We start from the raw sequence: 24,254 nt of genomic DNA on the forward strand, positions 1-24,254 counted from the left end.
CTGTTAAATGGGGCTAAAACATTTAGCAAGTTCAGCTATTTTTATTAATGTAGAATTTAATCAAACAAAGCCACCTGTGGGATGAGGGAAGTTCTTTGCAATGTTGTATTAAAAAACAATCATTCCAGATTTAGTTAGGTTAAACCCCAACTAAAAATAAATTAATTCTAGTTACACAGCAACAACAATAATTAAAACAAAACTCGCTATTAAAGATTCTAGATCCCTAATCTTTGTACAACACAATTTCACTGCAAGAAAATAAAATGCTCTCAGAATAACAATGGGATTGTACCAGCTGTTTAGTGTCCACTTCCCTCAAGTAAAAGCAAATGGAGACACAAGTCTAGACACCAGTGACCCACAGGTATACTTTTAATAATTAGAAAATTAGTACTCAATATTATGTTCTTTGTGTGGGAGAAAGCATACTTTATACAATGATTTTTACTTAGCTGTATACAATATTTTTAAGATAATGTGTAATATGACACAAAGAGAGTGTTAGATGCATAAAATGAATCGGCTAGCCTTTCATGTCTGAAAAAATAAGCTTTTCATCTATTAGCGAAGCTAAGGCACTACATATTCCCCCCCCCACACGCCAATATGAATTTGTGTGGTTTAAGTTGAAGAAGTTGATCTTGTGTGATGATAGGTATGTCTGAAGAGGCATCTTCGAGAATCACATAGGCATTTGCCAATGCAAGAGGAAAAGCATTCCTACAACCGATGCATATCTTCCAATCAAAGCATAGGCAATATTTAGCGTATTTCTTACAAAAGCTTGTAGACAGGTATTTTTTTCCATCTTTCACCACCATGAGTTGGGAAACCATGCCTGTGAACCCAATCCTGTCCATGCCTGCTGTTTTTGTAAATAGTTTCATTGGAACACAGACACGCCCATTTGCTTATTTTCTATGGCTGCTTTTGTGCTACAATGGCAGAGTCCAGTAGTTGCAACAGGAATCACATGGCTTATCTACTATCTGGCACTTTACAAAGATATTTGCTGACTAATGTGGTGATAATTTGGCCTTTGGGGCACAGCCATGTTACAGAAGCCTGATCTTCAGGATGGGATCTAGTGAGAAGTCCACAGACAAATGCCACAGACAATCCACGAATGCCACAGACAAGTCAAAGGGGGAGTGGGCATTTTCCCGGTGACTTGGTGTCCAGGCACATGCTACGCACTCAGTGTCTACTTAATCCATTTGTTTGTTCGGCGAATGCTGGAGATTTGCTTTGCCTATTGGGTAGGAAGAGCAGACTCCTTCGAAAATAGCTTCACCATGTTAAGAGTGACCTTTTCCTCCAGATTTGTCCAGAAGAACAGGACGTACCCTAGCCATATTTTGTTTTGATTATGAATTGAATAATCAAAATAAGTTAAAAATGACAATGCTTTTTAAACATAGCCTAATCGCTCTTACTATTAAATGTATCCTTGGAACTTTCACATTGTATCACTAGCTGGAGGCTTTTTGTGGTTAATCAGCTGAGAAACCAGATGATCAGACTTACTTGTCATTTCAGCCATTTCTTCTGTGCCCTCTATATCTCAAGAGGGGTGCCAGATGCAGGGATTCACAGTGAGCTTTTTCATCTCATTTTCCTTGTAGATAACTACTTCTTCCCTCTGTATCCCTGCTTTCCCTAAAGCAGGATTGGCAACCCCCACCCCCAAGGGACTTGGCCCTGCTCAGAATTTCAATGCCTAATTTTTAGAGACAAAAAGATGTGAAGTCACCACTCATGCAGGTAAAGGTAACTAACTGCAAGACTGTATAGGATCCAACGGTGAGTTTTGATGTCAAGGTCACTGGTCCTCTTCAAAGAAGGAAACAGCAGAAAGCAGCTCTGAGGGTGAAATGAGTCTCTTGGATTTGTGTCTGACCATCAAAACTATGTTTAATGAAGAAAGCAGTGACACACAACAGGTGAATCGTATGGTGCACACCTGTGAGCTCCAGCCATTAGGTATTTCTTTTCATGTTGCTGTTGGTTCTCAGAAATGAAAGTAAACACAAAGTGCCAAAAATCCTTGGGCATAAGACTTACCCCCACTTCCTCCCTTCTGTGGATGTATTAGTGATAAATGAGCAGCGGAATAAGGATTATATTAGGGGAGAAAAGAGGATTCTAGTAGAAATGAGACCAGAGGTTCCTTTTGCATCTGTCAGAGTATTCTCTGAATCCCCTAAGTCAGACTCTTGCACGGAGGATGTGTGCAGTTTACATTTTCATGCTCTATGGATTAACTTCACAATCACTATATTTTAGTAACCTTCTCTAGAAGTTAGGACATTGTTAACATTTCACAAAACCCAGAAAATATTACAAAATATTTTGATTCTTTTAACTCAGTCCAGAAACGGAAGCCAGACTATATTTTAGGTGTTGACAGAATTATTTGCTTAAAATAACAAATTCAGGTGAATTAGCAGTCATACAAATTATAATGAAATACCAATTTCATTTCCTCATGTACTTTTTTTGCAAATGTAAGACAAAGCAGAGTTTTATAACAGTTTAATGACTTCTATAACAACTGTGGTTTTGGTGTATCTCGAAGGTGGAATCTTTTAAATTATAAATGATTTTGTGTGCTTGAAATCCTAGGAAAAGAAAGAAAAAACAAGTTTGAGCATAATGCATTGATTCATATTTAAAGAAATATAAATCTTATGAATATCAAGGGATATCTACTGTAAGAAACTTAGAGGTACAAACCAACATATATTTAATTAAATTTATTTTATGGAAAATTAAATAACTAAATCCTAGCAGATAAGGTACTTTGAAACTTTGCCCAGAGAGTAAAGTAGGACTGGAATTTCAAGTGAGAAAAATCCTGTTTTTCAGGGGGATACTCCTGGCATCTAGTGGGTGGAGGCCAGGGCTATTGCTAACCACCCTACAATGAACAGGACAGCCCCTCAATACAAAGAATTATATGCCCCAAAATGCCAATAGTGCTGAGGTTGAGAAACCCTGCTGCTGTAGAGCAAAATAGAATTAAAGAAGACTTTGTCTCTTGATTGACAAGAGCAACTGAGAGGAAAGCAAAGAAAAAGTAAAAGGCTTTATGCTCTTTCCATTCATCCACAAAGTGCTATTTACTGTAAAGAGGGATGAGATTATTTAATTCCACATGCCAGATGTACTTTCCATAAACTGTAGGAACAAATACAGAGTTACATACTGCTTGCCCTGTAATTAAAGAATAGTATGTTTTCAGTATAGTGGACTACAAAATAAGGTGACTTCTGTGATAGACAGTTTCTGGAGTAATTTTTAAGAATCAAATTTTAATAGAAAAAAACTCTATTGAGCAGTAAGTGGGTGTTAAACACTAGTGTGTGTTGGAATCACTTATGTGTTTAAAATACTGATGTTCACACCCCACCCCAAGCTATACTTAAAGGAAATCTAAGAGAATCCCCACGACAGATTATCAAGGGTTTCTGAGAACCCACACTGCATTTCTCAAGACAGGACTTAGGCCTCTAAAAATACTTTCCCCTAATATATTCCTAAAAAAATAATCCAAAAGTTTGAATATCCATTCAAAAAGCTACAAAATCTGAGCGATGATGGTATTAACAGATTTACTATGGTGTTTACAAATATAAAAGTGCACAAGGGTCCAAATGTCTAAATTACGTTCCATAAACCATCTGAGTTAGGTAATTATTGCATCTTTTCAAATATTTCTGAAATATTCCTTTCAATAATAGCAAAATTATGCTCTTGTCTAAATGTTTGTGCCCCCCCCCATTCATATGTTGAAACCTAATCCCTAGTGCAGTAATATTAAGAGGTGGGGCCTTTAGGAGGTGATTATGTCATGAGGGCAAAGCCTCCATGAACGGAATTAGTGTACTTATAAAAGAGCCTGTTTGCCCAGCCACTATGTGTGGACACAGCAAGGTGTCATCTATGAGGAATGGGCCCTCACTGAATCTACTGGCACCTTGATCTTGAACTTTCCAGTCTCCAGACCTCTGAGAATAAATTTCTATTGTTTATGAGTTATCCAGTTTATATTGGTTATTGTAGCCCCCAAAGACTAAGACATTGTATAGCCCTAAAATTTTCCAAGTGTGTCAAATAACCAAAGGTGAGTCCTGGAACCACAGAACTGCTGGAAACAATCTGCTTGGTCAAGCTATCAGGAAGCAAAAGGTCCCAGCTCTGCAGCTGTTTTTCTGTGTGAATTTGTGTCTTAATTTCCTCATCTATCAAATAGAGCCAGGCCTAGTGATACTAAGAAGGCACACTAATTATAGAAAACACCATGAGAAAAAAATAATGATATGATAAAGTTCACTTTCTCTACAATTGCTCTACAAATGCCAGGCTTCTTTATCATGCCATCCCAGACAGGGAAAAGAAACAAACATTTACTTAACTCCTTTAAATACCAGTGATAGACACAAAGTATATTAATCATGTCTGTAATCCCAGTACTTGGGAGGCAGAGAAGGGAGGATCACTTGAGGCCAGGGGTTCAAGACCAGTTTGGGTAACATAGAGAGATCCCATCTCTACAAAATATCTTTCAAATAGTAGCTGGGCAGGGTGTCATATGCCTGTAGTCCTAGCTGCTTGGGAGGCTGAGGCAGGAGGCTTGCTTGCGTCCAGGAGTTCAAGGCTTCAGTGAGCCATGATCATGCCATTGCACACCTGCCTTAGTGACAAAGCAAGACCCTGTCTCTTAAAAAAAAGAGTATTAAAAGTGAAAATTAGAGGTACAAAAATACAGTTAGATAGAAGGAATAGGTTCTAGCATTTCATAGTACAGTAGAGAAACTATAGTTAATAATAACTTATTGTATATTTTTAAATAGCTAGAAAAGAAGAATTATAATGTTCCCAACACAAAGAAAAGATAAATGGTTGGTGTGAGGGGGGAACAAAAGTGAAAATTCAAAACTTCCATAGAGTTGCTTCACTTCCCTGCCCTATTCCCTAAAAACATCCATTCTATAAATATGCTTTTAAAAACTCACATTTTCACTCATTGTAGTGGCTTTCAATGCAGAACTACTCTTCCTGTTTGTGGAATATAAAAGACAATATTTAGTACATCATCACTTCCAATCCTGAAACACATACCTTCTTTTGGTTGATCTTATCCAATACATTTTCCCAGCAAGAACATGAACATTTGCGTTAGCCAGGTAGGCAAAAAGCCAAAAATTCTAAGTGAATTTCCTATATAGAGAGACAATATTCACAGAGAAAGCCAGGTGACAAAATATCAGTGTGTGAAGCCCTGTGCATATAAATGTAGCCTAGAGCTGGTATACAAAAGATTTTTGTGGCATTTACAAGCCAGAGGCTTATTAGCTTTTAACTTCCCATGGAAAGAAAGTTTTACATGGTGACCGGGGTTCTAGTCATCTATTTCATCGTTCAACACATTTTGAAGGCTACAGATTCAATAAATGGGAGGAAATGTGTCTAGGAATAAAGATACTCCCTCCCAGATTACCACTACCTGATTTGACAGAGATATTGATAGAAGGAAGAACAACCTCCTTCACCACAGCCCTGCTAACCCTTCTGCTTATGTAAGGTGATCTCTTGCCTATGCTCAAAACCCTCCAATTACTTTCCACATTACTCAATAAAAGCGAAGTCCTCACCATCACCTAGAGGATGAGAGTTAGGGGAGGTGGCAACATATGTAGGCTACCTTGTTGTACAGGACTCATCCTCTTTGTTGATGTTAGTCCTGATAATGTGAACATGGACTAGTACTGAGATATTATGAGACTGAGAGACCAGAGTTGAGCCAGAAGTCTGGGGATAGGAAATCAAGAGCAGCTGAGTCTTCAGAGGACTTAGGAGATGACAAAACTATCTAAAGCCGTGGGAGCTGGAGTAGAAAGGAATGCCCACAGACCCAAAGTTGGGTCTGTTATGTCCTTACATATAAGAAGGACATATAAGAAGGACAGTCACAAATAAGAAGGACAGTCACAAAATATGTGCCCACAAACTGGGGGCTTTGGTGATCTCATCCAGATCTCGTGCACCAATGACTCCTACATTTCCAGTAATTCCCCCAAGCTCCAGGTTTGTATATTCAGTTACTGATTATCTCCATTTGGAATCTAATAAGCATCTCAAATATTAAAAACCAAACACTCCAGACCTCTCCACCTACCCCCACTACTGCTCCCAAACTCTCTCTCCTAAAATTTTCCACACTTCCATAAACAATAACTCCATCCTTCTCTTAACCTCGAGGCCATCTTTGATTTTTTTTTTTCTCTCTCTCTCTCTCACAGCCCACGTCCAGTAGATTATCAAGTTGTTAAAAAAAATACATCCAGGATCCTATCACTGACACTTTGGTACCAGCCACCATTTTCTCTTGCCCCGGTTACTGCAGCAGCTTCCTACCTGATCTCCTTGCTTCTACCCTTTATCGCCTTGTAGTTTATTCTTAACACAGTAGCCAGTGTGAGCTTTGAAGAATTGAGTAAGATGACGCTACTCCTCTTCTCAAAGCCTTCCAGTGACTTCCTATCTTACTCATAGCTAAAGCTGGGCTTCTCACAACTGCCGGGAAGGGACTCCATTCGATGTGGCCCCTGTGACTTCTGTGTACTTGCCTCCTTTCTCAGTTTCTCCTGGATGTCCCTCAGATACTCCAGACATGCCCAGCATCAAGCTTTTTCCATTTGTTCTCTCTCCTCTGCCTCAACACTCTTCTCATGGATATCTGCACGATTTGCTTCTTCACCACCAGATCTTCCTCAAACATCCCCTCAACAGCGAGACCCTCCTGACCACCCTGTTTAAAATGACAATTTCCATTCTTGCTCTGTGTATTCCCTGTTCTCTTACCTGCTCTATTTTCCTATAAAACTTATCATCTAACATACTACATAGAATATATCTTTGTTTACTTCCTGCCTTTCTCTGCTAGGATGTAAGCCCACCCCACAAGACAGGGTTTGGTTGTGTTTTGTTTTGTTTTGTTTTTTGGTCTGTTTTGTTCGCTGCTGTATCTCCAGTCCTTAAAATAGTGTTGGGCACAAAATCAGTATTAAATTATGTTAAAAAGAACTGTTGAGTAAAATTTTACTTGAAAATTTTCCATTTAGCAAAATACAGTAAATATGGTTTTTAAAATTAGTACTATGGAAATGTCTATGATGTCAAAATGGTGAGCATATTTCTTACCCAGATAATCATTTACAAGTGGATATGAGGAATGAGATTAAGAGATGGGATTTCTTGATGAAGTGGAGTAACTTTCTATAGGATTAAACCTAGTCAAAGAACCCAACTTTCCACTTTTGACATTAAACAGATCATTAATAGAAAATTAGTTGATAGAGGGGAAAAGATATGCATTGTAAAGAGGTATACTTACTGGAAGGAGGCTTCTTCTACAAAAGAATAAATATATGTCATTAATATAAAAGTTAACATGGTATGATACAGATTCACATAAAAGTGACTTTTGGCTTAATTTCTTTTTATTACTCTTGACCCTTAGTTTCTGAGATCTATACTTTCTGAGTCAAGAGATAGTGAACTTTTTCTGTAAATGGCCAGACAGCAAATATTTTAGGCTTTGTGGGCTAAGAGACAAAATCAAGGATACTATGTAGGTACTTACATAATGAGAGAAAACAAATTTCTAAAATTTTTATTGATGAAATTCAAAATATAATAATAATAATCAAAGTCTAATAAGTCTATTGGTTAGAAAACAGAATTCTTTTTTGGGGAATAACACTTCTCTTAATTCAGGTTCAAAGTTAGTATTCTCTATCATCAAACAAATTGTAAACTTTCATCTGTAAAAGCCATTTTTAGCTCATGGAACATAGAAAAACAGGTGGTGATGGAGGGGTGGGGAGTTTGGATCAGAAGATACATTAATAGTTTGCTGACCCTTGTTCTAAATGCAAATTCAAGAATATAGTTCTATTGCATAGACTTTCTGCCAGATGAAGATGGGAATAGCATTCTTAGCTAACAAACTCCTAATATCCAAATAGACTAATTTAGAAATTTGCCAACTCCTCATTGAAAATACTCAGACATGTATTCTTTGCAAGTATAGATAAAGATGACAAGAATTTTGAATGAATAATCTTATCTGTCTGTACTTTCACCGGTGACCAGCAGGGGGACACAGTTGGATTCCATTCATAAAATTATGTTACAATGGACTAAATTCAAGCCCTATATACAAGTATTAATTCACAGAGCAGTTATTCTTAATTATAGAGAATCTCCTTGAATCTAGGTTCATGGAAACATTTTATGATACAGAATAGCTATTAATAGGTAACTCCTTTTAAATTTAAGTTTTATTTTGATGTAAAATATTTTTAACCTAAATTCTAAAATTAAAGTTCATTGTAAAACAACAGGTCTAAAACTTGTTCATGCTATAAATTTATTTATTGTTCTACTAAAAAATTCTACTTTATACACTATGGCCAGTGGACCTTATGGGGTTCTGCAACTTTTAGCTTATTATCTAAATCTAAACTATTATCTAAATCTGCAAATTTAGATAATTTGAAAGACTGGGAGTGAAGAAATGCATTAAGAGAATAAAACATTAATTTTTAATCTCACCCATTTACATCAAACACCTTGCATCATCAAATGGGGGTTGGAAGTTATAAAAGGTCGAAACTTGAAGAACTAAAAACCTTGTACAGAAGCAACTCTAATAGTTTTGACTGAACAATTCTCTTCTAAATATAGTTGTGCTAAATTTGATATTCAATATTCTACCCTGATAAAACGTTTCACTTATTATTTCAATGAAAGTTTAATACAGTTATCAATTTATATCTTGGGATATATAATTTCTAATTTAAAGGGATCTCTAATATATTTATATATTTACATATATATTTACATATCTATGTAAATATCTATATTTATATATTTACATATCTATGTAAATATCTATATATTTACATACACCATAAATATCCATCTACATTAATTATCTCTGTCTCATTGCACTGTGCCACTCCAAGGATGCCTCTCACATATTCTGTGGTGTTCCCTAGAATTTTGCAATGAAGCAGTTTTGCCTTTTCTCCCTAGGTTTGCTAAGGTGCTTCATAACTCATCTTGGAAATTTTTGACAGCAGAAAAATGAATGAAAAATATTCTCCAGAGTTTGTTAGACCTTCTTGAGGAAAACAGTGTCTTATAAGAAAACTATATATCCATAGGAAGTTGTCTAGCAAAGAAGGGTAAAACTTACTTACTTGAAAAATAGCCTTTTCTCTGAGCATAGCACACACCAAGGCCACAAACGGTAATCACTAAGACCACAACTACTACGGCTGCTATGATGCCACTTATGTTGAGATCATCTGCAGTGTGAAATAAACCACACATAAATTCATTTAAATAGAGGAACAGATGCAATAATTAAATTGAAAAGTTTCAAACAGGCTCCCATTTGCAGCTATACCATGAAGCATAGTTTCATGCTTTTGAAGCCTGTTCAATTAACTTGATTCCAGGACATGGTTCAAAATTGATTCAAAATATTAACAGAACTTAAGCTTTGCAAGAATATTAAATTTTAAAAAGTTCTATAATCCAGATATAAAATGTATGGTATTCTCTTGCATTCATTTAGAGATATATAATAATTCAAAGTGTTAGATAGCAGGCTGGAAACAATCTTTGAAATTCAATGAGTTCAAGTATTCCACTGCCACCCTCACCCCAAATGTTACTTGAAAGTCTTCCACATCATCATCTGTGTCAATTTTACAAATAATGAAAAATTCAGCCTCATAGAAAACATGCCAGTTATTCTGTAAAACTGTCAGAAACACCTTCCTTCTTGTATTTATACAGAAAGGTGTATGTGTGTACATATACACACATACATGACCACGTACAAACATGCCACTAAATTGTCATTCCACTAAATTTTAAATTAATTAAACTCTTTGAGGCTTTTTCCTGTTGCTATTACGTCATCTGTCCTCTAACCTAATACTAGTGGATTTTTTTGGATTCAAGTTTGGAATGACTACTATGTTACCAACTTTTCTGGGGATTGATTTTGTTGTCTAATAATTAGATTATTAACCTTCTATGCTTAACATTTCTGCAAATTGAGAACTATATTAAAAAAACTTTCATTCGAGTCATTAACAAAATGATGAGTATGACTTTGTTTAGGAAAGAACTTTATAACAGGCTCATGGACACCATCCTTCATACAACACAGTTTATTGGCATATTCTGAATACGGGATTCAGCTACATGTGGTTCCATGTAAACATTATTTGGACCACATCTCTCCATCTTGTCCACAAGGATTTCATGAGCCACAGTCTTCTGTCATTTAGATACTTCCTTTGTATTTATTAGAGGAGCAATTCTTCTAAGAGTTCCCATTTTTAAAAGCAAATACTAGTTAGCATATGATTAAATAACTTGGAGAAAATATTAGGAAGTATTTTTCTCAACAGTAATTTTAAACATTTTATTGTATTTTATTTATTTATTTTCGAGTCAGAGTCTCACTGTGTTGCCTGGGCTAGAGTGCCGTGGTGTCAGCCTAGCTCACAGCAACCTCAGACTCTTGGGCTCAAGCAATCCTTCTGCCTCAGCCTCCCGAGTAGCTGGGACTACAGGCATGTGCCACCATGCCCGGCTAATTTTTTCTATATATTTTTAGTTGGCCATTTAATTTCTTTCTATTTATAGTAGAGACGGGGTCTCCCTCTTGCTCATGCTAGTCTCCAACTCCTGACCTTGAGCGATCTGCCCACCTCGGGCCTCCCAGAGTGCTAGGATTATAGGCGTGAGCCACCACTCCCGGCCTAATTTTAAATATTTTAAAGCAGTGTACATTTTGGGAAAGATCTTTTTAGAAATACTATTTAAGTGAGACCGCTTATCATAATTCTCAAAATTCTTTCCTAATGTCCAGTGTGTTATTAATTTTTTCAGATACCTCTGAAATATTAACTAATTGTTTTAAAAAGGAAACATGATAAATATTTCTTAACATGAGGCTAAAGTAGGAATTTAAACTTTTTTAAAATTCAGATCATCAATGTGTAAGGTATTTAAATTAAACAAGACCACTTAAATGGAAGGAAAAATAAATAGAAATAGGGCAAGTGGTACAAGGTGATGGTAAAAAACATAGGGTAGGATGTGAATGAATGAAATTAAAAAACACTTGATTAATGCATTAATTTTTAAACATGTTCTGATGAACTTTTTAAATGATAACTCACAAACAGCATTGAGAAGGATACTTGCTGATAATTTAAACAACTGCTATGTTTGACTATAGATGTCAACACTTGAATGAGTTTGGTGAGTAATGATAACCCTGAATTAAAAAAAAAAAAATACCAGAAATTCAAACTTCTGGACCCTTAGCAATTTATAGACAAAACACTTAATTAACCCAGCCAGGCGCGGTGGCTCACGCCTGTAATCCTAGCTCTCTGGGAGGCCGAGGCGGGCGGATTGCTCAAGGTCAGGAGTTCAAAACCAGCCTGAGCAAGAGCCAGACCCGTCTCTACTATAAATAGAAAGAAATTAATTGGCCAACTAATATATATAGAAAAAAAAATTAGCCGGGCATGGTGGCACATTCCTGTAGTCCCAGCTACTCAGGAGGCTGAGGCAGCAGGATTGCTTGAGCCCAGGAGTTTGAGGTTGCTGTGAGCGAGGCTGATGCCAGGGCACTCACTCTAGCCTGGGCAACAAAGTGAGACTCTGTCTCAAAAAAAAAACAAAAAACAACAAAAAAAAACACTTAACCTTTGTTTGAAAGGAAGATTATTCAGAAGAACATATTTTAAACATGATTATTTAAAAAATTTTAAAAATTGTTAAATATAATGTTAAGTAGTTTTGGCTTGTTTGGGAAATGGATTAAAAGCAGCATCTTTGCTTCTCTGCAACCTATTATATCAAGTAAATTTTAAATATTCTCTCCTGTTTTTCCGTAAAGTGGCTCAGACTTTTTTCTACCCCTTGCTCCTTCTATCCCCAAATACAGTACTTGCATGCTCTAATTGCAAACCATTTGTTCCCTCCAATATTTCATGCTTACCTACTTGCATTCGTTTCCCAGTACATCTGCGATATCCAACAGGATTACGGGCTTCACAGGAATATTCTCCAGTGTCCAGTTTGGAAACAGTGTTAAATTGCTATTTGTAGAAGGAAAAAAATATATTTTTAAGCCATACACCTATAAGTAGACTTCTAAAAAAAAAAAACCCTTCTCCCTTGAATTTTAGCATTAAGTTGGTATTTCCTTTATAATGTCTCGGGACTTTATATCCTTACTGTGAATTTAAAAATCTGCCATGACTTCAAGGAGTAAATAGCTAGACCTTCTGCTTAATTTGACAAAGAAAGACTTAAATATATATGGGAAAGTTTCATTTTTCTTCTTTTTTCCTTTTTCTTGTGATACCAAGAAAGAAATATGGTTAGGAAGGGTGTGGGCATTTTTTAAAGTTTATAGCACATGGTAGTATTAAGTGGTTTAGATCTTTCTAATTCCTATGAAACACTATTTATAACCGAAGATCTCTCTGGTAAAAGGGTTAATGAACTTTCTTAAGCCCCAAAATAGTATACAGCAGGAGCAAACAATGAAGATGTCCTCTAAAGAGTCAGAGTTACTACCAGGGAGTAGCGTAGGGCCTTGGGAAATCTTAACTCGTGTTGTTTATAAGGTTATAAATTCTATCAGTTCTAGAATTTTAAAAAATTCTGAAACTATAAAGTCTAACCCTTGCTTTTTTGACTCCCTGCCAAAGCAACTGAAAGCTAAGACTTTGATATCATAGACTTCATAATGTTTTTTAAGAGTTGGGGTCTCACTCTGTCACCCAGGCTGGGGTGCAGTGGCGCAATCATAGTTCACTGCAGCCTCAAACTCCTGGGCTCAAGCCTTCTTCCCGCCTCAGCCTCCCTAGTAGCTGGGACTACAGGTGTGTGCCACCACACCCAGCTAACTTGTTCATTTTTAGTAGAAACACTGTCTCTCTCTGTTTCCCAGGGTGGTTTTTCGCTCCTGGCCTCAAACCATCCTCCCACCTCTGGAGGATTTTTAACAGTAGTTTTATTCCCTTGGAGAGTATCTGGAAGGAATGAATGCAGACAAAAATGGAGGAAAGGAAGAAAGAAGAAAGGGAGTGAGGAAGGGAGAGAGGGAGGGAAAGGAGTGAATGCAATCCTGGATACCCCAAAGAATCCTGCCAGGACCAGTACAGAGGTAAGAGGGGTGCTCAGAACTATCCTTTCTGTACCCCTCCTGGTCATATCTTCAGTACTGCAATAGTCACTGCTGACCTCATCCACAAGAACCTCCTCATTGTCTTCACCCCTGCGTGGTGGCACAGGAAACCTTTCCTGATTTGTTTTCACTCCATGGAATCTCTCACTCCCCCCAAAAGCCACAGAAGGCTTTTAGAATACTCACCATGAACTCAGGGCCAAGGTTACATACAAATAATAAGTTAGACTAAAACCCAAAATGATCTTCCAGCACATTATAATTGGTAATTAAAAGGAAGTCATTGGCATCCATACACTGGAGTCTTTGTCTCTGGTTCATGTCTCACAAAAGAACTCATCTTAATTCAACCCAGGCATATTTCTTTGACATTACAAGATAATTCAAGGGTTGAGATTAAGTGAGGAAAGTGAATCTATATCATTCAGACTTGCCTTGGGGCTTTTTATCACCTGCTCTGAGAAAAAAATAAATTTGAAAATAAATATAGCAAAGTGTGATGGCAGGTTTTCTGCCCAGTTGCTCGGTGTAAAATTGCTGGGACCTGCTGACTGCGCCTGCTGACTGCTGAGAAGCCAAAGCCCTGAAGTACTCATGGAGTGGCCACACCATTTGGTATGCCTTATTGTAAAGGTGCTTTATGAATTGGCTTTATTATTTATCAGAAAATCTAGTTTCTAATTGTTATTGTGTATTTGTAGATTGAAGGAACAAAAGGTAACACTGTACCCTCCTTTCAAAATTCCTTGAAATTGTTATTGTTATTATTATTACTATGCCTGCAAGATTTTTTGATAATGGCTGCAGTAGTGATTTCACAGTGCTGGCAGGTAGACCTTCAAAACTGATGTGTGATATTATATCGACTGAAAGGGGGAAAAAAGCTTCAAGCTTAATAACCTTTTTTTTTTTTTAGCTTTCATTCCACCTCTATCCTGAAAAGTCACAGATGAAAAAGCAAAAATAGTTTTTAAGATGTCATTAACTTTAAAGAGCATATTTAAGGTTTCCATCAATATTCCTACAAAGGCTTTCAAACAGAATATTTTAAAGGAAGAAACAAGCCGACCATCTAGGCTAAATCTAAAGCAACAGATACTTGAGTCACAGAATAAATTGTTGTTGATCTAGAGGCATGGAAAAGTTTAATGACACAGACATCCTAGCATGACTGGCTATGGTTACTATTTCCACGTGGTTAGTGTTGGGTCCAGGGTATCCCCAAGCAAGTTTTTGTGCATTTCCCCGCTGTTGTAAGTTGAGACTTAGTAATTTTCCAGGCCAGGAAGGTAGCTGTGGTAAACCACCCGGACTGTTACTATGAATCAGGCTTAGCCTGCTTCAGGTCACTGGTACTATGTGCTGAGCTTGTCTTCAAGCTTGTCTCTGTCTCTGTCTTGTCTCTGTCTTGTCTTCCCCTCTCCTGTGGCAGCTCTTTCCATCACTTCTTGGGGCAAGTACCACCATCTTTGCTGCTACCCCTTCTTCCCTCTACTTAGCATGCAGTGGTATCAGTTCTCTGTTCTACATCATCTTACGTTTTAATAATTTTTTATCCAAACACAAGATAGGCATTGGCCAATACTTAAAATGAACTTACCAGAGTTCCAGATTTTGCATTCACTGTGTATGAACTATTGGTGCTTTGGGAGCCAAGTTTTGGATTCTCTAGCAAACGGATGCCATCCTTAAACCATGTGTACTCAGGGGCTGGGTTCCCTTCTTTGTCTTGACATCTTAGCTCTACCACAGTTCCACTCAGAACGGAAGTGGGTACTTCGCAGGATGGAACTGCTGGAGCCACTGAACAATGGAAGTCAAAGGGGATTAGTTATTTATAAGCTAATAAAGGGTTTTAATAGCCAGAGAAAGATGTACTCACTGGACCCCTACGAGAGAGACTGGCTTCTTGTTCAACAGACCCATTTCCTTTCTTCATGGGCACACAGCAGATCACATTTGCTAGCCCCCTTGCTGTGAGACAGGGTCACATGCTTCAACAATGGAATGTGAAGAAAAGTTGTATATGCCATTTCCAGGCCTGACTCATAAAAGCTTCCTGCATGACTCTCTATGCATTCACTTCCTTTGTTCCCTCCCACTACCAAGTAGGTATCAGCACTGTCAGTGACCTTGGAAAGTCATGTATTGAAGATGTCAGATATACATTAGGCTGAATCTCTAACAATTTCAAGAAATGGAGCAATATGGCTCCATCACCAGCCCTGATCCAACTATTTAGGCTTTACTTACATGAAAAAGAAACTTGTATCATGTTAAGTCACTCACTGAGAGTTCACGGGCTTATCTGCTATAATAGTAAGCATTACCTTAGCTAATGTAACGGTTATTCTTTATTAGATAAACAATCTCTACTGTTTTTTTTTTTATCTATGGTTGGGTTAAGAAAATTTTTTATTTTATTTTAATTATGGGGGTCTCACTATGTTAACAAGGTTGACTCCAACTCCTGGGCTCAAGCAATCCTCCCATCTCAGCCTCCTGAGTAGCTGGGACAACAGATGTGAGCCACTATGTCCAACTGATTTTAATGTTTATTACCAATTATATTCAAAAGAAGTCAAATCTAAGCATAGTTTTCATTCCCAGTACTCAACCAAAATCTCGAGTCTAGAACTAGCCAACTTAGAAAATACCCATTCCAAGAAATAGGGTTATTATGATTGTCAGGAATTTGGAAAGTAAAACAGACTTTACTAGGTGGCCTAATATCCAGGAACAGCCAGAACTGGCTGAGATAGGCAGAATTCTAAGATGGTCCTCCAAGACTGCCATCCTTGGTAGATGTATATTTTCTCTCAGTTATTCAATTAAAGACTAATCTAGGCACTACTGTGAAGGGATTTTGGAAATGTAATTAAGGTCTCACGTCCATTGTCTTTAAGATAGAGAGATTTCATGGATGGGTCTGACCTAATCACATGACTTTAAAAACAGAGAGTTTTCTCTGAACAGGGACCTACGACCACAGGTATCTGCCAACACCAAGAATTATCTTGGAAACAGACTTTCCCCAGAGCATCCAGCCTGGAACTCAGCCCAGCCAATACCTTGATTTCAGCCTTATGTTACCCTGGGCAGAGAACCCCATCTTGTTGTTGCTGGACTTCTGCTCCATAGAAATATGAGCCAGTGAATCGGTGTTCTTTGAAGCTGTTAAATTTGTGATAATTTGTTACGCAACAGGAGAAAACGAACAAACCAACTGAATCTGCTACAAAGCTTTCTGAATTAAATTTCTTTCATACTAGCACATCACTAGTATTTCAGAAAGAATCTGGACAACATAAAAAAAGAAGAGGAGCCACTTTGTTCTCTTTGCTTGGTAACTTATACTAACACCAATAAAGTACAAGAGATCATGTTCTTCCACTAACTGCAGCCATGAGCTGTTAATATCTATCAGTGATTCTTACAGTAACTAAATACACTGGCTTTGGAGTTAACCCTATCTGGATCCAAATCTTAGTCCAGACACTTTCTACCTGTGTAGCCTTGGAAAAATAATTTAACCTCTATTTCTTCATCTGTTAAAACCAGGTTGTCAGTGAAGACTAAGTAAAATTACATTTGTGATTACATATTGGCTACACAATAAATGCTAATTTCCTTTCTTTACCAAATAAGTTGTAATCCTTTCCTGGGACTACTTTTTAAAATTTTATTGCTTTTCTATTGTCTCACGTGATATCTTTTTATATGATAGGAGAAACAGTACATATGCTGAAAGCTATTGAAAAATACACTCTTGGGAAAGATGCTCCTACGTATAGTGTAGAATCATTACAAGACTGTGGCAGGAGGATCGCCTGAGCCCAGGAGTTCAAGTCCAACCTTGGTAACACAGCAAAACCCCGTCTGAAATCAAGGTGTTGGCTGCATGCACTGAGTTCTCATCTGGAGGCTCTGGGGAAAATCTATTTCTAAGTTCATTCTGGGTGTTGGCAGATATTAGGTCCCTGTTCCATGCTGGCTATCAGCTGGGAGCCATACTCAACTCCTATAGGCCACCCACATTCCTTGTTACTTGGTCCTCTCCATCTGCGATGCAACAAAACCATGTCGAATTACCTCCATTTAAACGAAGAGATATGTTGTGATAATGAATTAGCCCCCAGGGCTGGGGATTGGGATGAGGCTGGGGACAGAAGTCACACACACACACACACATGCACGTCACCTAGCACTTCTAGAGTGACCGTGTCCTCTTCCAAGTTTTGGCCTTGCTCAGATGGGGCACTAACTTCACAACGATATTTTCCGGCATCATTCCTTGTAACATTTCTGATCCGTATGTTGAAACCTATCATCTCAGCTCGATTTTTAAAATCACCTTTTAGAAAAAGAAGACACAGATGTTAGTAATCATGCAAGTAACTTTCTGTGTAATACCTTTCTCAAGCCACCTCATTTAATAACCAAAGCATTTATTTCCTTATTTAAAAACTCAATTTAAAAAATCTAGAAAGTATATATATATATATATATATATATATATATATATATATATATATGGATGCTGTTAGTTTAAATTTCTTTTTTTTTTTTTTTTCTTTTTTTGAGACAGAGTCTCGCTTTGTTGCCCAGGCTAGAGTGAGTGCCATGGCGTCAGCCTAGCTCACAGCAACCTCAAACTCCTGGGCTCCAGCGATTCTTCTGCCTCAGCCTCCCGAGTAGCTGGGACTACAGGCATGCGCCACCATGCCCAGCTAATTTTTTACATATATATATCAGTTGGCCAATTAATTTCTTTCTATTTATAGTAGAGACGGGGTCTCGCTCTTGCTCAGGCTGGTTTTGAACTCCTGACCTTGAGCAATCCGCCCGCCTCGGCCTCCCAAGAGCTAGGATTACAGGCATGAGCCACCGCGCCCGGCCTTAAATTTCTTTTTGTAGAAGGACTTTTTTTAGAATATTCAGAAAAAGAACATTCAGTTTTATGTTTCCATATTTTATTTTAAACAATTCAATTCAAATGTCTGCCTCACCCCCTTTCTATTACCTTTGTAAAAATATTCATGTCTTCAACAAACAGCGGACAGCCTGGTTTAATTGGCTGGAATGGTAAATGTATGCGTGGTGGCCCACATTATACTGTCACAGAAGAAAAGGTTGGGGGAAGGGGAGTTCTTAAAAGGATCCTTTTGGTTAGTTTTTGATGGTAATGTATATAGAATTAAAATATTGAAATAGTGTTTGGTATAAGGTGTAGGTGCCAGACTGGCAACTGTAGAGAATTTAAGTGAAGATAGTTGTGCTATTAGCACCTTGCAGCTTATGGTCTTAAATCTTGACAGATAAGAACCAGAGGAGAGATTGTAAATTTTCTATAAACTTTTAATATTTTTTGCTTATGTAGAAACAACCCAAGTGCCCATCAATTCATGAGTGGATTAATAAAATGTGGTATATGTATACCATGGAATACTACTCAGCTTTAAGAAACAATGGTGACATAGCACCTCTTGTATATTCCTGAATATAGCTGGAACTTATTCTACTAAGTGAAGTATCTCAAGAATGGAAAAGCAAGCACCACATGTACTCACCAGCAAATTGGTATTAACAGATCAACACCTAAGTGGACATATAGGAGTAACATTTATTGGGTGTCAGGAGGGTGGGAGGGGTATATACAACCACAACGAGTAAGATGTGCAAAATGAGACTCTGTCTCAAAAAAAAAAAATAGAACAGTAAAAAAAAATTTTTTTTAAATATGTATTAAAATCAGAAAACAAAAATAAGGCCTATGCTTCCCAATCATACTCTTTTAAGTCATTATTTATTTCCAGTAAAATATTATCATCCCTCAAGTTAAAAAAATATTTTTTGCTTAATTCTTTAAAATTAAAGTAATAAATATCTTAAAATATATTAAATATTTTAAAATAATAGCATGTTTATTATACCTGTAAAATTGTATTTCCAACGTTAAAAATATTTATAATGGAAAAAAATCAAGCATACAAAAAATTAGAGAGTAAAATGAACCTCAACTTGCCATCACTCAGCTGTGAACAACAATCAATGCATGGCCTATCTTATTTCATCTGTACCCTTAACCATTGGATTAGTTTGAGACAAATGGGCAGCATAACATTTCATCCATCATTATCAACATTTTAAATTAAAAGCTCATCACATATTCAATAGCAAGAGTATAGAGTGGAAAGAAATGTATAACAAATAAAAGGCAAAAAAATAAATTAAAAAAAAATTAAAAAAAGAAAACAGTTGATAATGGTCCTTGTAATTACCCGTCTATAAATCTTAAACTTCCTAAACTTTTCAGTTGTGGCTTAGCTTTCAAGAGGGGCTTAACGAAATATGTTGAGGGTATTATTACGGAGCAGCAACCTTTCATCTTAGCCCACACCATTTTTCTTCTCTTCCTCCAAGAATTTAATCTACTGAGCTAGCAAGAGCAATTGCATTTCACATCCTCTACCACTGAGCTAAGAAAGGAAAGGTACAGGGACTCATTGGGGTTCACCTACTTCTGTTCCCTGTCTTCTGTTTTTGTGGCTGTCCTGTTTTAGGTCTCAGACACCACTGGTTTCATCTCACACTCACAAAAACACATTTCCATAATTAGTCATGTCCTGTTCTCATTTGTAAATTAAACAATCCCGGCTGTACTTGGCATTCTCTTGCTCTTGTCTCATCAAGCCTACAGCTTCTTACCTTGAAGAGCCTGTTGATAGTAGACAAAGGAGACACTCCGCCCCAGTTTCTTCCACTCTAATCTGGAGGACATGGTCTTCTTTGGGGTTTTACAGGCTAAAATAATCTCTAGGAATAAAAACAAAGAGTGCTTGTTTTCTAATTGTCCCTATGAGTTTATATTTTACTTAATCTGGTAACAAATTTTTAAATATCCTTAAATTACTCCTTTATAGTTCTTCATTCATTCATTAATTCATAAATTATATCAACAGATACCATGTTGGTTCAACGCAAAGATGAACTGGAAGCACTGTAGCTCTTCCATGTAATAATTGTATGACAGACACTATGCTGCTTTCCCTAATTATTGAGCGTGAATTCCCAACTCTAAAATGGGTTAGTACCTCACAGAGTTGTTGTGATTCTTGAAATGCAATAATATTTCCTCCCATCGTCAGTGAAAAGAAAGAAAATGCAATAATATATGCAAAGCTCACAGGTGCTAAGGTGACATACTAAGGACTTAACAAATGGCAGCTATGATTGTCTTATTATTAGCATCCTCAGTCTTTAAGGAGTCTACAGTCTGGTAGAAGAGGCAACTAAGAGAGATAATGTCATTTCAGCCCAATGTTGATGAGTACCAGTCCAGAATGCCTAAGAAAGGCACTTCATCCAGCCCAGGCCATGTGGGGAAACCCATAGAAGTTCCCCCTAACATGCTACATTCTCACCCAGATCCCTTCTTAGTTAGCCCTATCTACAAATACATTGATACAAAGCCAATATGGTCTTCTAATAAACTGTTGATTTCTACCCCAAAACAACTGCTTATAACCTCACTTTAACCAGATAAATTATTACAGATTTAAATCTTGGCATCAAGTTTAACTGTCTCACTGTAGCTAAATTCCTTTATTGCAGGAAATTTACTGTAATTGTGTCATTAAAGAATTCCTGGAACCTCCAAAGGAACCCCCTTCTTTTCACTGTCCAAACAAAATGACTAATGGGAAGAAAAACCAGTGCCAGTCTGGGAGTTGCTGTAAGTTGTCAAGTGGCAATTTACAGTTATAAATATTTTTAAGATATTTTTTAACCAGGCTCTCTAGAATGTAAATATCATATTTCTGAGACATTTTCCCCCCACAAAGCATATGGTTTGACCTTAAAAAAGCACAGATTCTTTGACCAGAAATTATGTTAAAATCCTTTCCATACCTCAGATTTTGATGTTAAGCAAAGGATTGTTAAAAAAAAGAATGCAGGATAGTGCATGATATAGCAGATTAGATAGCAATATTTATAATAGTATTTCAGGTATAATTAAAAATATACACATAGACATGAACAAAAAGCGTGTAGAATTATGTATGAAAAATTATAACCCAGTGTTAATTTGTGTGATTGAATGATGACTTTTTTTTTCTTTTTGTTAGATGTAGTATTTTCACATATATTGCTGGAAATACAGGAATGGAATAAAAGGTAACAGAAAACGGAAAGCAGGGCACACAAAAGAAAGGCAAAGAAGGAAAGAAGCAAAAGTTATTTTCGAGGATGCCTAAAGTTTTTAAAGCAGGTTTTACGTTAGAAAGATACACCATTTTACAGATGTGTTTACAACTATGGTATAAGGACAAATGTGTGTGCTAAAAGACCTGTCTGAGGAAACACAGCTCTGTTCTGTTGATTAAGGAGAATGGGTGGTGACCTTCCGGAGTCTTGAGTTGTAGATAGGTTTCCTTCCCGTATTTTGTGAGTTTCCAACAATTAAACACACACCCACACTCATTTTTAGCCCATTTTCCATGTCTTACTCCTACGTCTCAGGAATAACTTTACACTCAACCATATTATTTCATAAATATTTTTAACTAGACACACACACACACCCTCAGTGAATTCTTCCTAATTTCTATCCTCACTGTGCTATGGAAAAACCTCAGTGGAAATTATTTTAGGAAGTATAACCAATGATTTTCCTAAGTCCAGTGACCTCACTCCAGCCTCTCTCTCTCTGACTATGTAGAATGTGGAGAATCGGTCTGTCACATTTGTCCAAAATATGTTGAGTACTGACTGTGTGCCTGGCATTGTTCTTGAGGTGTATCAGTGAACAACACAAAGATCCTTGCCCTTTGGGGATGTATAATCTGGCAGGGAAGTCAGGCAAACAAGAAATACCATGAAGTGAATTGCATAGTACATTAGGGTCATAGAGACAGAAGCAGCACAGGGAGTTTGGGACTGCTGGGGACAGTGCTACAATTTTAAAAAACAGGGAAGTCAGAGCTCACTCATTTAGAAAGTGAAATTTGAGCAAGATTTAAAAGAGGAAGGGAACTTGCCATGCAGTTCTTTGAGAAAGAGGGTCCCAAACAAGGAAAGGGCCAGCCTAGGCCGTAGGGACCAACACCTTGATCTCGAACTTCTAGCCTCCAGAACCATGAGAGATTAAATTTATGTTGTTTTAATCCACCTAGTTTACAGTATTTTGTTATGGCAGGCCTAGGAAACAAATCCAGAGAGTAAACACACTGGAATCACGAGGTCAACATCTAAGGATAAAGAACCAAGTGAACTTACAAGCTAACTCCCAAGGACTCTCCTCTCTCTCTTCAGCCAAAATTCAACACTCATGACCAGCATAACTTTCGGTATCAGGCTCCAGGGTCATTGTGTCATAATACAGTATAGGCATTGGAATTAGACCTCTGCCATATACTAGGCATTTGATTTAGGGAAAATTATGCAACTTTAAAAAAATTGTACCCATATCTCTAAAATGATAAAAATAACAGCACTCATCTCACAAAGTTGTTATAAAGATTAAATGAGACAGGTCAGGCGTGGTGGCTCACGCCTGTAATCCTAGCACTCTGCGAGGCCGAGGCAGGCGGATTGCTTGAGGTCAGGTGTTCGAAACCAGCCTGAGCGAGATCCCGTCTCTACTATAAATAGAAAGAAATTAATTGACCAACTAAAAATATATATACAAAAAATTAGCCGGGCATAGTGGCGCATGCCTGTAGTCCCAGCTACTTGAGAGGCTGAGGTAGTAGGATCGCTTGAGCCCAGGAGATTGAGGTTGCTGTGAGCTAGGCTGATGCCATGGCACTCACTCTAGCCTGGGCAACAATGTGAGACTGTGTCTCAAAAAAAAAAAAAAAAAAAAAAAGATTAAATGAGATAATGTATTTATACACATGGTACCTTGCATATAGTACCTGCTCCGTAAAATGGTCATTATCATTATTTTCACCCATAAGGAACTTCTCTTCAGTTGTAGTTGTAACCATGCCTTGACATAATAGAAATCCATATTTTATAACATCACAAATTTACTTATAAATTACTCAGATTTGAAGTAAATGTTACCTTTGCAGGGGACAGCAAAAAATTATATAGATATAAATCATATTTTGTCAACATAAGGCATATTAAAATGTGCCAAGTTTTTCTGTTTAAGGTGATTATCTCATTGCCAAAATATCTGTTTTATTCGGATTAAGAAAAGATCATTTTTTTGCTTAGAAAAAGCATTAGCAACAACATGTGGCAAAATAATCACTTTTAGGGATTGCATAAATAGAATGATTATGAATTTTAATTTTCCTAGGATTCTGTACTGTGGACTATCTTTTGATTTTATTCTCTGTGCTCAAGTTAAAAATAATCTAAATCTTATATAACACAGAAAGAGAATTGATACTACAAAGTAGTTCTGAATTGGCAGAAATTACTTCTGTGGAAAAACACATTATTAAACTCTGATTTATAGCTTTCAGGGTTGGACTGTCTCTGCAGAAGGCTGCTCATGTAATTTACAAGCCTGGCAGAGCTGCCCTGATTTCAGCGTCATTCTGTTCTTGGCATCATAATGGGAAGTGATGTAGAATAGCAGCACTGAAAAGAAGGAATGAAATCATAATTACTTGATATCAGAGAAATAAGAGATAATGAATGAATAAATTGGGTGGAACACACATACGTGCATATACAAATCATAAAATATTATAGACCTTAAGTAAAATTAAGTTACTGCACAAAATATCCTAAAACTAAAATGTGGAAGAGACAGAAATAAATTTATACTTTATGAAGAGCCAAGCTGGAATGACGGGGGCACATATAAAATATGATTAAAATGTAATTCTTGGCCGGGCGCGGTGGCTCATGCCTGTAATCCTAGCGCTCTGGGAGGCCGAGGCGGGCGGATTGCTCGAGGTCAGGAGTTTGAAACCTGAGCAAGAGT

General features: G+C 37.2%; 1 protein-coding gene across 5 annotated transcripts in view; it reads right to left on the bottom strand.

Moving 5' to 3' along the window:
- Positions 1–347: 347 nt before the first annotated feature.
- The window catches only part of JAM2 (junctional adhesion molecule 2), an 83,784-nt gene continuing 59,877 nt past the window's right edge, over positions 348–24,254 (bottom strand). For all 5 annotated transcript variants that reach the window (XM_076000687.1, XM_076000685.1, XM_076000673.1 and 2 more), the window contains 8 exons: positions 20,015–20,122; positions 17,508–17,660; positions 14,907–15,109; positions 12,110–12,209; positions 9,276–9,383; positions 7,403–7,418; positions 5,022–5,064; positions 348–2,624 (listed from right to left, as the gene is read on the bottom strand). In XM_076000687.1, coding sequence (XP_075856802.1) covers positions 2,592–2,624; positions 5,022–5,064; positions 7,403–7,418; positions 9,276–9,383; positions 12,110–12,209; positions 14,907–15,109; positions 17,508–17,660; positions 20,015–20,087 — 729 coding nt within the window. In that variant the 5' untranslated portion in view covers positions 20,088–20,122 and the 3' untranslated portion in view covers positions 348–2,591. The remainder of the gene's footprint in view (positions 2,625–5,021; positions 5,065–7,402; positions 7,419–9,275; positions 9,384–12,109; positions 12,210–14,906; positions 15,110–17,507; positions 17,661–20,014; positions 20,123–24,254) is intronic.

This window comes from Microcebus murinus, chromosome 1 (assembly GCF_040939455.1).
Source record: "Microcebus murinus isolate Inina chromosome 1, M.murinus_Inina_mat1.0, whole genome shotgun sequence".
In the NCBI taxonomy this organism is placed as follows: Eukaryota; Metazoa; Chordata; class Mammalia; order Primates; family Cheirogaleidae; genus Microcebus; species Microcebus murinus.